The 13,035-nt window shown below is 41.6% G+C and overlaps 1 protein-coding gene across 2 annotated transcripts in view; it reads right to left on the bottom strand.

Annotated features, from left to right (window-relative positions):
• The window catches only part of sorl1 (sortilin-related receptor, L(DLR class) A repeats containing), a 91,769-nt gene extending 89,333 nt beyond the window's left edge, over window positions 1–2,436 (bottom strand). The window contains exon 1 of one of the 2 annotated variants that reach the window (XM_086260541.1): window positions 2,036–2,436. In XM_086260541.1, the coding sequence (XP_086116667.1) occupies window positions 2,036–2,356 (321 nt within the window). In that variant the 5' untranslated portion in view covers window positions 2,357–2,436. The remainder of the gene's footprint in view (window positions 1–2,035) is intronic. The other variant, XM_086260540.1, reaches the window with a different exon arrangement.
• Between the last annotated feature and the right edge of the window lie 10,599 nt (window positions 2,437–13,035).

Here is a 13,035-nt window from a genome sequence, read left to right as displayed (position 1 = left end):
CAACGGGGACAGCGAGCTGAGGAGCAAACACTCGACCAGCCAACCTCCTCCAGCCTTATCGTTCACCAGTGACAAAACATGATCCCGATGTGACTCTCTGGAGGCTATAGCTGTGTTTTGACTGAAGGCATCCCCAGAAGTGTCAGTCAGCACGAGAAAGCAGCTCGATGACAACTCGTGGACACGTCCATTTGCCTCTCTTCTCTCGTACAAAGCATTCGTTGGGTTTTTAAACAGACACAGATACTTTTATCTGTTCCTTGAAAACCAATATATACATTTTGCCACCGATTAAACACTAAACAATATTTGTTTTCACACTCCAACTTTTTTCTGCTGCTTTTTCAAAAGAGTAACTTGACTTGTTTCCTAAATTTACAGCCATTTGATTCTCTGGATCTTTTACATTTATCTGTATGCCTCATTGGAAAATGATCCTTATGCATCTTATAGTGAGCCTTAGCAGAGCCCCTCAGTTGATCCACTGTCTGACCAAAGGTGTTTTAGCTCTCTTCCCCTCCCTTTGCTCTGATTGGCTGCCCCTCACAAAGAATGATGTGGCAGGTTGGTGAAAATATGGAATATAATAAAAAGTTTTCTTTAAACAATGATGTTATGTTGTTCATCTTTCAGAACTGAACCCAAAGTTTTCCTGTTTACTATCATACTGCAGGACGACAGTCTACAGATTCTTACCTGCAGGTGTTCAGACTCCTGAACACTCAGTGACTGGGATCACACACACACACCTTCAGGCACCAAGTTACTTTTTGCACAGTACTCAGTATTTAGCACATTTCCATTGCAGGCTCTTGTCTTGGGTTTTTTTTGCAATTTTTGCACATTGCACTTTACATAGTCCTGTGTTCGTCTGTTGTATGTAATATGTAGCGCCGCGGTCTCGGAGGAACGCTGTATCATCTCAAGCTGTACTGTACCACTGTACATGGTTGAGATGACAATAAAAGCCAGTTGACTTGAAAAGGTTTCCAGCAAAGTTCATCATACTTGAAATAGAGAACCACGGTGATGAATTCCTTTTTCTTTAGTGGAAGTGAGCTGTTTTTTCCTGTCAGTTGTGTTCCCTTAGCACAACTGAAGCTGTAATGCTTCATTAAACAACCTTCATCATGCTGTCGTCTGTGCATGCTCAATAACTGTATAATCCCACAAGACAACAAAGAGTGCAATAGCATTATATTTATTACAATGCATTGTAATGAATACCAATGCTATAATAGCACTTAAGAGCACTGTAGTTAACCATTACTGGGCTCCACCTTCTCCTTAGCAAAGAATACTATGGGCGAGGGGGGCAAGGACACAGATAAGTGGACAAACCAATGCAGCAGCTGTGGAAGTGGCCCAAAGGTGCAAATCACCAGGAAAACATTTGCTTTTACATTTAGCCAAACTGAGGTCAGTGACCTGGGGTGTGGAGAGCTCCACGCATAATTCCACTTAAAATTTGGAATTTCTTGCTCTGTCTGCCTCCGTGGGCTCTTTGTATGGGATCCACGTTTGGTGATTTCACTTCAGCCCACCCCCCGGAGACGGCAGGTAAAGACACGGACATTTGTTTCGCACCTAGCGTTAGCACCAGTCCCCTTACACTGACACCAAACCCTCTGCCTAATTCACTTTTCTGGTCTTGTTACGCTTCCGTTCCCTGGCACGACAAAGGAGATGTTTCGGGAACTCCGTTGAACATACGCAGTGTCTTACTTTTGTCTCGTTTCTTCAGCGACAGTCGAAAGTGTCGCGGACAGGTTGCCGCTGACCAATTACATTCATTTGAATGAACGTTTAGTGAATTGTAATGTTACACTGCCGGTGTGACGTTTAAAGGCATCAGGTAAACCGACCCCCACACAACAGGAGCCTGCTTCAAGCATAAGGTGCAGGAATTGATGCTACTTCGGAAACAACAGTGCGTAATTTCTTTACGCCACCCATACCAGTAAGGTCAGGCTGAGGTGAAGCTCGATGTGCGCGTCAAAGTGAGCGGTATCACGCAGTTAATGCGTTATATTACCTGGCCGTACACCTTTGGCATCGCCGGTTTACCAGCGCTCCGGCGACTTCGATGCTGCGGGTAGACGCTGGAGACCGACCCGCCTTCGATTCCACTGCGAGCGGGCAGATGCAGCGCTCGAGCCGCGGAGCCACCTCCATCTCCGTGCAGTGAAGCCTCACTTGCTTCTATTGTGAAAAATCCTCTGTTTTGCGGCAGCATGTAACGCTGCTCAGGATGAAGACGAAGAGTCGACGAGTTTATTCCTGCCACGCTGAGGACCAATAAATACAACAAACAGCGAAGAGAGGACAGCATCTCGCCCGCTCGTGATAACGCCATGTTTGTGTATGTTTTGCCTTTTGGATTAGGTAAGACCGAAGAGCTCCTTCTACTGGCAGCCACTGCTACATTCGCAAGCCATGGGAAATTTCAGGAAGTACCACATTTCTCAGCTTCAAATATGCTTTTGCTGGATCGGTATCACACGCAAAGGCTGTGAACAAGCCTCCCGGTGTCCACGCCATTTGTTTAAGGAGGCACACGAATTACACAACGACAACTCTGACAAATGCAAATAAAAAACAACGCAACAGCAAACGTTATAGCCTGCCTGGTACATGAACTGGTATTGTAAATGTAGAAAGCCCGAGCCAAAGCCGTGCACATACAAACACAGACTGCTATGTAACACGTATCAGCAAGCAGTACTATCGTGTAAATTCTTTACTTCGCACAAACACATCAGCATCGTTTTTATTAGTGAAAACGGTGTTTTACAAAGGGGACATTTATGACGCTGTAGCGCACAAAACATTACAGAAATACAACCAGACCGTAAAGGTACCACTTACACCTCAACAATAAATATATTGTAGCTGTAGCACATTAAACGTTCTGGTGGTAAATTAATCTGTGACTAGTTGAGCTCTCATTAGTGACAGTCTCACATTCACATTGTGCTTTTATTCATGGCTGAGGGCTTTGCCAAACAGTCAAACACACTCACAGCACCCAAAGACATTCAGTGTAATTTCATTCAGGTTTATTTGTATAGCACCAAATCACAACAACAGACACGTCAAGGTGGTTTATACTGTAAGGTGAAGACAACAGTATTCAGGAGAAATCCCACAACACTCAAATGAGCTCATAAGCAGGCTTCTTGCAATGGTGGGAAGAAAAGGAAGAAATCTCAGGCAGATCCAGGCTCAGGGAGGGGCAGCTATCTGCTGCCACTGGTTTGGGGGTGAGGGGGGAAAGAAGAGAAGAAAGAGATGCAGACTTACGTTCCACGATACCACACGGCAGGCCTTTATCTTTTGTCTTATTGCTCTGAGTTAGCTGTAGGGATCATTGCTACTCTCACATTTACATATAAAGCTCCATGGGCACCCAGCACTGATGACCATTGTCCTCACGCTAAGCAGCTATTGTTGCCACACAGTAAGAAGGTCCTGGTATTGAACTCACACAGACAGGGCCCTTTTGTGTAGACTTGGATGTTCTCCCTTAGCTTTCATTTTATGCAGGAGTTCCAGTTCTGCCACTCTCAGTAAATGAGCACAGTATGGTTAAGAAGTGAAACTGAGTGGGGGTAATCTTGAAGGAAGAAAATGTGAACAGTACTATGGAGGTGAAGAGAGTGTCGGAAAGGATCACGAGTTTGAAGCTGGAAATTGAAAGGGTGATGTTGAATGATGTCAGCATCCGTGCCCCGCAGGTTGGATGTTTGATGAAACAGGAATTCTGGAGAAATCGGATAAAGTGAACAGAGGCGATGAGGAAGTGTTGGATAGGTACGGTGTTAAGGAGAGTAATACAGAGGGACAGATGGTTGTGGATTTTACAAAATGGGTGGAAATGGTTGCTGTGAACACTGACCTTAAGAAGAGGCAGAGACAGGATAACATGAGAGTGGAGGAGGCTGCACACAGGTGGACTACATTTTTATGCAGAAGATAAAATCTAAAATAGACAGGAGACCACAAGATGGTATCAGGGGAGAGCTCGCTTGGTTGGTAGTCTGTAGGATGGCTTTCAATTCAAGAAGTGAAAGTGAATGAAAGCAGAGGAAAGGATTAAATGGTGAAAGCTGAAGAAAGACGAATATTACACAGAGTTCAGGGAGGAGCTGAAAAGCTCTGGGTGGGAAGAAAAAGTGTGACAATCAAAGAGATGAGTAGACGTGAGTACTGGGAAGCTAGGTGTACAACGAAGAGAACGGTGACAAAAGCAGAGGCTTATAGTGAGAGGTATGTTAGACTGACACTAAAGAAGGAGAATAGGAATCATTGGCTAGACAGAGAGATTAAGCAGCTTAGATTAATGATGAAGATGGAAATGTGCTAACAAGTGAATAGTTCGAGGAGCTGATCAATATAGAAAATGAGAGAAAGAGAAGGATGGCTGAGGTCAGGCAGGCGTCTCTGTGGAGGAGGATATATGAAGATGACACTGAGATCTGTAATGAGCCTAAGGAGAGGCTGGAAGAGAGTCTGGAGTGGTGGAGGTATGCTCTGGGAAGAAGAGGAAGGACAGTCAGCACGAGCAAGACAGAATGGATGTGTGTGAGTATCGGGGAGAGAGGTGAAAGGTGAACATGCAAGGATAAATACTGAAGGTCTGAATAAAGTTTGGAACAAAGACGCTATTCTTGTTCTTCTGCTTTTGTAAACATCTACTGTGGATTTTAAGTCAGAATCAGAATCAGAATGGGGTTTATTGCCAAATGTTGAGCAGGTTTACAACATTAGGAAATTGCTGCGGTGCTTCAGTGCAAACATACTGTTATAAATAACACTTAAATAGACATGGAAAAATAAAAGTGGGGATAAGAATTAAAAGTGCTACGTGGAAAGATATGTGCATGAGATATACATGAGATATATACATGAGAATAAGAATTAAGAGTGCTACGTTGAAAGATATATACATGAGTGCAGGTGGTGATCAGTGCCAAACATGGAATGATGCAGTGACACAGCGTAGGGTCATGTGTTAGTGGCGGGGACAGTCATATGGTTATTGTTCATGAGTCCAACAGCAGAGGGGAAGAAACTGTTCTTATGGCGAGAGGTTCTGGTGCGAATGGACCGGAGCCTCCTGCCTGAGGGGAGCAGGTCAAACAGACTGTGTCCAGGGTGAGAAGGGTCAGCTGAGATCCGAGCTGCACGCCGCAAGTCAAATAATCAACATGTGAGTAAAGTGCAGACTTTCAGCTTGAATTTAATTCATTTTGCAAATATTTTGCAGAACCTGTTAGAGAATAACAAGAATGCTCATACACAGTGCCCCAATTCAGTGACAAGCTGTTTGATGGCCTGCCCTCTCGTTTCTCATGACAAATGAAGCAGACATAATATCAGAATTTTTAAAAACCCAAATAAACCTGTCAGAGAGACAGCAAAAGCTTTAGCTTATTAGAAAGAATGAAAACAGTGACCAGCTCAGCAATGCCAAGAAGGAATGAAAGACCACAAAAGACAACTAAAGGACATGATGACAGAATTACAGTAAAAAACAAAACATCTAACCAAATCAAGAACACCCTTTAGCAGAGGAGTGTATGCCTGTCAAAGTCTACACAATCAAGAGACACCTTCACGACTGGAAAGCAGAGGATTTTTAGGAAGGTACAAACCGGTGATTAAGACCAGGAAGGTCAGATCAGACTTTGCAGTGCACATCTGCACCGTTCTGTAAAAGAAATCTTTGGACAGACAAACTGAAACAAACGTCGACTTGTAGAAGAGCAATGAGAAGAGAAAAATCTGGAGGAGTGAAACGGCTCATGGTTCAAAGCAGACCACATTATCTGTGTAACGCAGCAGCATTGTTGCATGTATGGGCACGTCATGCTGCCAGTGTAACCAGGTCACCAGTGTTTATTGATGATGTGACTGCTGATAAGTAAAAGGATGAAGTCTGACGTGTACAGAGGTAAACTCCAGGCTCAGGTTCAGCCAAATGCTGCAAAGCTGAAACTGAGTGCAGAGAGAACCACAAACAAGGAGCAGCTCAGGCCGACTGCAGTAAAGCCTGGCAGAGCAACTCCAGGGAGGAAGCAACATTTGGTGCTGACCATGGGTTCGAGGCTTTAGGCAGTCATTGACTGCAAAGTTTTGTCATCCACATATTAAAAAGAGTTTTTATATTTAAAATTATGTTTAGTCTGTCTCGTTAATTTTGATCTTCTAAAAATGGAGGACAATTTATAAAAAAGTCTGCCTTAAACAGTTTATGAAAAACAGTTCACTGTAGAGTTAAAGCTAAAAGTTGAATCACATAGTGATTGATTTACAATCCAGTGTGTCACTGCACCGAACAGTATAGAGGACACTTCCCTGGGTCATCCATCCCAAGCTATGGACAGGACACTAAAGAGTTGAAGACAGGTAGTGCAGGTAGCACAGAGTGGGTGGAGACGAGTGTTGTCCAGAACACTGAAGATGGGTTGTGGACTGCACTTCACGATGACAGGAACTCAAAGCATACCACCAAGGCAACAATGGAGTGGCTAAAGACCTCAGTCCTATGGAAAGAAGATGAAGTTGCCGGGGGTCAGCCAAGAACATAAAAGATTCAAAGAGTTCCTGGAAAGAGGGGTGGACCAGAATCCCTCCTGAGATGGGTGCAAACCTGGTGACCGAGCACAAGAAATGTTTTAAGCGTTTCTCAAGTATTAAGTCATGTTTTGCTTTGCAATCAAATACTTATTTATCTCAATGGCATTCAAATCCATTTATAACTTTTATGTAATATTTGGGTGATATTCCATCTCTCCTCATTAAAATCAAAGTACCATAAATATATAATATTCTAATAATAATACTGTTCATTTCTTTGTAAGTAAACAGTTGATTGTTTCCCTGTAAAGCATGTTAGTAACTTACTTTTAGATGTGCAGTTGTGGTTAAGCTGCTTTAGCTCTCAGCTGTACCTTCATATTCTAAAATGAGCAGACCATCCTACTATCAGCATATAATTTACCTGAATTTGGGATTGTTCCCAACACCAATAATATTGCCAATATTAGCTAACAGTAGTACAGATTTTTTAGGGAAAGCCTACAATACATTTGCTGTGCCATCGTTTAGTGTATATGCATGTTAAGTTGTCATTTTCACTAGAAGAATTCAGGTTTATGTATGGCCAGAGACATTGTGTTGCTTCCTATAAAAAGAATGCACAATGAGCAAATCACTTTACATGTAGACGTGTAGATGTTACCAACAGAAAGTCTCTGAGACGGCCAACCCTGAGCAGTACACAGACTCTCGTGAGTCAAATCCTTACTGAATATAACGTGGCTCTGTTCTCTCTCTGGTATTCTTTACTACCGCTCAGTCTGGATTGTGACGGGATAAATCTGTGCTTCCCCATCCTCTTTAAAGTATTACTGTATGCTATGTGTGCAGTCAAAGTGCAAATTGTTTATACAGCTCTGCAATATTACCATATTTCTCCACAATATCTCCAGTTGGTGGTCGATTTCCTCCACTTTACTTTCATTGATTTCTTTCTTCAGAGATTACTTTCAGAAACATCCTCCAAGATTCTCCTTTTTTCTGCACAATCTTTGAATTATTTGGATATCGACTGGATTCCCACTGGACAAAAGAATTAGTCTTTGTTATAACAATATCACAGGTATAATATGCAGCCAGGAGCAGGGTTTAATCATGGTATAAAATGCAGATTAGAGACAGGCCTATTGTTTTTGGTTTGGTTTAGTTTGAATCAGGTGTAAATGTCTTAACCTCCACCAAATTAACAAACCTTTCACCTGTTTGGAAATGCCAGCAAAAGAAAAGTGTAATTTAAAAAAAGTATGAGGATTCATTTCAAATATCTCATCTTCTATTTTCTGAAGAATGGCTTGTTTAGCATGTGGCTTAAAATAAACCAAGTCTGGACCCTAGATTGTCTTTGGTGTCTTGGTGGATGTTAAGAGGTTAACTGTGCTGTTGGGTTTTGTGTGTGTGTCAAGTCAACATGGTATGCAGGGTGCTCAGCTGCGGACAGGAAAGTACTGCAGAGGGTCATCAACACAGCCCAGAAGATCACTGGCTGCTCTCTGCCCAGCCTGGAGGTCACTGCAAACTCTCGGTACCTCAGCAGAGCTGGCAATATCATCAAGGACCACTCTCACCCCAGCAACCAACTGTTTGAACTATTACCGTCAGGCCGACGGTACAGGTCACATAAAACCAGGACAAACAGATTCAGGGATAGCTTCTTTCCCAGAGCTATCACCGTAGTAAATAAGCACAAAAACAATTGAACCTATTCCATACCGTCACTGTCATTATATTAATGCTGCTATCCTGTATATATTGTACATACTGTTGTTTGAGTACTTACGATTGGTTTTTTGTACTTTTTATATTTTACATTTATTATTGAAACTTGCACCAAGGGAGTGGCACTCCAATGTCGTTGTACTCTGTACAATGACAATAAAGGCTATTCTATTCTAAGTTGCTGTCATTATGAAGCAGCTAACTTCCGTTATCTATTGTAATTCCTCATTACAAGAGCGGCTTCTCCCATCCACCTTCAGACTGCTCAGCTGCTGCAGTGCTAATGTTAGCTATACTGTTGTTTCATGTGTTGAAATTATAACGGTCGCAAGGTGATGTGAAGGGGACCAGATGGGAAAAAGCCACACGAGCCTTCAGTCGTTTTTCAAAGCTTTGAATATATTCTTTTTTCCACGTGCAGAGGTTTAACATGTTCACCAGCGACACATCTAAAAATGAACAACCCAGCCTCTCAAAAAACCCGCCTTGAATAGATGCTGGTCATACCGCCACCAATAAAACGTAAAAGATTTCCCCTAAAAACCTAAACAGTGAAACACTGCAGGTATTCTAACACACCTCACGTGTGTCTGATTACAAACACACCCCAGCTAAACAATATACAAACTAACTAAATCAAATCAAATAAATCCAATCAGCCTCTGCAAATAAGTCTTTTGAACTAATGTTGCTGTTTGCATGTGTTTCCACTCATTCCAAGTTTATTCTAATGTTGAGACGTTACCATATTTGGCCATATTTAGTAACTGTGAGATGGATAAGTGCACAGTACTAAACAGTGTAGGCTAAAGCTGAGGAAACCCTTTTATTTTTCAGATCATTCCAGTTAATTCTATTAGACCAGTGTTTACCATATCTGTGTTGAATCATCACATTTCTTTTCTTCTTTTCGTACAGCAAACTATCAGCTCTAGATGTATTACCACTCCTGGAGCCTCCTTTGTAGAGCATGCAGGAAGTAGAACATTAAGGAGATGACGGGCTACAGATTGTTTAATGCCTGATCTGGCTGTGATGTTTGCCTTCTCACTTCAACCTCCTCAGTGTTATTTCTCCAAAGGCTCAGGGCTGCAGTGCACGTGTAAACAGCTACAATGTGAGACACAGCCATGTTTGTTTCTCCATCAAACCCACCCGAGTGTCAGCTGAACACTGGAAGAACAGAACTGAAGGAAATCTGAACATTTATACAAAGGCATTGACGTGGTCTGTGCCACCAGTCTGCTCAAGTTTGTTTGCTGCTGCAAACACCACCACTTCTTTATTCTTCGTGTCAGGAATGTTTGTTTATTTGAAAGTTCTCCTCCTTCTCTCTTCTGATAATCGGAAGGTTAGCGCTTTGATCCCTGGATGCTCCAGTGTGCTTGAATCAGTACCTTGGCACAAATACTGAACATCAATATGTTGATCTGAGTATGAATGTGTGTATGAAACATGTTGTATAAAGTGTTGTTATAAAGAGTAGAGAATACGGTCCATTTTATATTTACTCCGAGGGAGTTGTGGGCGCTGCAGGTGGAGCCTCTCGGCTTGACACCTGTTCTGCATTCGTTCGTGACCTTTCCACTTCACCTTTCTGGAGACCCCTCTGCCTGTCTCCTCGGAGTCATCTGCTCAGGAAACAAATTTCATTGCAAAATTTACAAGATCACCTTGGCCCTGACGAACCACTTCTTTCCTCTTAGGCACACACTCCTGCCGCGTGCTGGTAGAGAAACATGTCGGTCTCATCTTTTGTGCACACTTGTGTTTTGAACAAGGTAAAAATGTTACCACTCAAATATTAATGAGTGACTGACTGTGCTTTGGACAAACAGAGGAAATAAGAGATGAGAAGAAAAGTGCTTGTGTGCATGATGGAAACAGCGCTACATAAGAACCAGTCCATTTACAAACAGCTAACTGAGTCTGGGTCTTGCTTTGCAGCTCAGCACCCGGGCGCCTCGTAGTGGCTGAATAAACCATGAACTCCTCTGTATACCAAAGTGTTCTAGAGTCAAATGTGGGGCCGTCTGTCTGAGAACTAAAGCTTGGCTAAAAGTGGCTCATGCAACACGACAACGATCCCAAGCACAGCAGCAAATCAATAGGAGAACGGCTGAAAAAGACTAGTATTAACCCGATTCTTTTGTCCCCATGATAGAACAGAGAAAACCGACTCATAGTGGTTAAAACATTTATATTTCTTTTTATTCAATCATCTCCCGGAAGAGAGACCCCTGCAGAGCCCAAACGCCAGTTGCAGGATCTCTAACATTAGAATCATAAAGTGTGTCTCATAAAGGTTTTATTTTGGTACTTTACACGTCACAGTTTCAATGCAAACATTGCTTATAAGGCAAAGTTCCTCTTTTCTGTCTGGCTTTCTGTATTTATTAATATGCTGTACAGCTCCACACTTCCTGTTTTCAGTCTGGGTGAGCGCTTAGTTTGTGAGTCAAAAGTGGCCTTGGTCTACAAACCTTCATGATTAAAGTACATAAAACAATATAATAAGAAAATAAGGATACTGAGGATATATTAATTACATGACACTAGAATCAGAGTTGTGCAAACAAAGTCCAGACTTCAAACCTGACTGCAGTGCTGTGGCAGGAAGAGACAGGATGTAATATATAATGTGTTAATATTGATCTCATTTTAAAACCTGGTAATGACTAGAATATGTTTTCATTATGCTCTGATATAAAATCTTTGAACTGATGGAAGGTATTACTTTTTTTTTAGTTTCTCTGATTATTGATTATTTCCACCTGATCATTTTAAATAACATTTATAGCGTGTTTTTGCTGTTGTTGTTTTTTGTTTGTTTGTTTGGTCTGAATTTGCTTTTACAGTTCCAGCTACAACATAATAGAAAGTTTAGCCGAATCAGCAGCTGCATCCATCCACTGTAACAAGGCAGCGTTTAACTTTCTCCTCAGCTGCCTGGCAACAGCAGCCATGTTGTTAATACGAGTAATCAGGTAGCAGTTACAGAGAAAGCCAAAGATCCAAAGTAAGCAAACATGGAGGCAGAAAACAAACACAGGGGAAGCAAAAAGTCCCCAAACAGGTCAAAAGTCTCTAAACACGTCGAATAAACATCTACACAAATATGAGACAAGCTGAAATTACATGCATGAATCGCTGGAATACTTGACTACAGAAAATACTAAGTGGTGACATAATAGCACTTTGTCTTACATATATAAATATGAATAAATATAAAGTGGACAACGACCTAATTGTATTCAGCCGCTGCACCCAACTTTACGTTACAAAAAAGGGATGTGAAATAGAGACAACGGAGGTCGTGGCTCTTGTGAGAGTGAGAAGGTGCAGATTTCAGCAATTTCACACCTGCGAGTGAGAACAGGTGGCCATTACAGCTGGAAACACAAGACACCATCTGCTAATGAAGCTGGCCAGACAACAGCTGCTACTGTGGAAATGATCTACATGTCCTTTTGAGGTACACGGTAACTCAAGGTTTTTACAGGCTTCATTAAAAAAAGTTACTTTATTTCTATGAAAATGAAATATTACAGATGTTGGGCTTTCTTTGGTGGTGGTGGTGGTGGTGGGGGGTTCATTTGTACTTGAAATGTACTTCATTCCTGCCCAATTTCGCAGTAAAGTGAGTAACAAAACTACTGTGTAACATAACTGTGACAACCATTCCTTTTTTGCTTTGGACACATTGTCATTGTGGGTCTACACTGAAGAATTCAAATATAAAACATGCAGAGTCTTGGGTGGAAGTCCTGTATCTGACCCCCCACCCCCTCAAGAACTTGAGAGTGACATGATATTGATCCCAGTCAATAAAGAAAGGCCAAAATACTACTAATAATAACAACAATAAAAGGATAATTACATGAAATATTACATCAGACATTGAAGAGACAGAGACCAAGAGTTCCCTCTAAGTCTAAGTCATGTTTACTGGTGAGTTTTGTTTGAAGATGGAAAGAAGCAGTTGAGCATCATTACCACAGCCTAGCCATTTTAAAGCACATCTCTAACTGTACTTTCTTCTTTGGTTCATCTGTACAATGTCATAATCTACTCTCTTGCCACAAGGCAGCAGCATTGATCTGCACTGAAATCCACCACCTCAGCAGCTTCATCCCATGCACACTTCACTCACAGGCAGCTCTAATCTTTTTCTGTATAATTCCATTGATTTGATTCACCCAGGAAAAATGAAGAGATTTGAAGGTACCCCTCATGACAAGCAGTTAGCAGACAGTTTGTCTTTTTTAGCTTAAATTAATGGTTGTTAGCTTTGAATTAGAGCTTTGATGCGTTATCGCCATATTGGGACGTTACAGTATGTTATGAGGAATCACTAAACAATGATTAAGAAGAATGTGACTGTAATTACTTACACAGCTACACTGAAATATATACTGGTTTGGCGCCTTTTCCCACTTAGAGTTGCTCATGGGTCCTTACATAAGTAAGTCCAAGCACTTGCAGTATTTTGGGTCATTAATTTGAAACATCATAAAAATAAACTTTAACTTTAGGGTTCAACAGGACATGAAAACTTCAAAACGTTCATGATTCTTTGAGTGTCATCTCTCCCTCTTAATGTCTTTGATGTGATGAAAGTTCTTTAATTGACTGATTGAATGTGTGATGTCAGCAGTATATTTATGGAACAGGCAGAAAAGATTAAGGGCTACAACTTTATATTCAATTATAAGC

The sequence above is a fragment of the Aulonocara sp. 'chitande type north' Nkhata Bay genome, linkage group LG14 (genome assembly GCF_057382095.1).
Source record: "Aulonocara sp. 'chitande type north' Nkhata Bay isolate Kocher_YH1m ecotype deep benthic linkage group LG14, A_spYH_male_GT1.1, whole genome shotgun sequence".
NCBI classification, from domain to species: Eukaryota; Metazoa; Chordata; class Actinopteri; order Cichliformes; family Cichlidae; genus Aulonocara; species Aulonocara sp. 'chitande type north' Nkhata Bay.
This window is presented reverse-complemented; position numbering and strand designations above follow the sequence as displayed.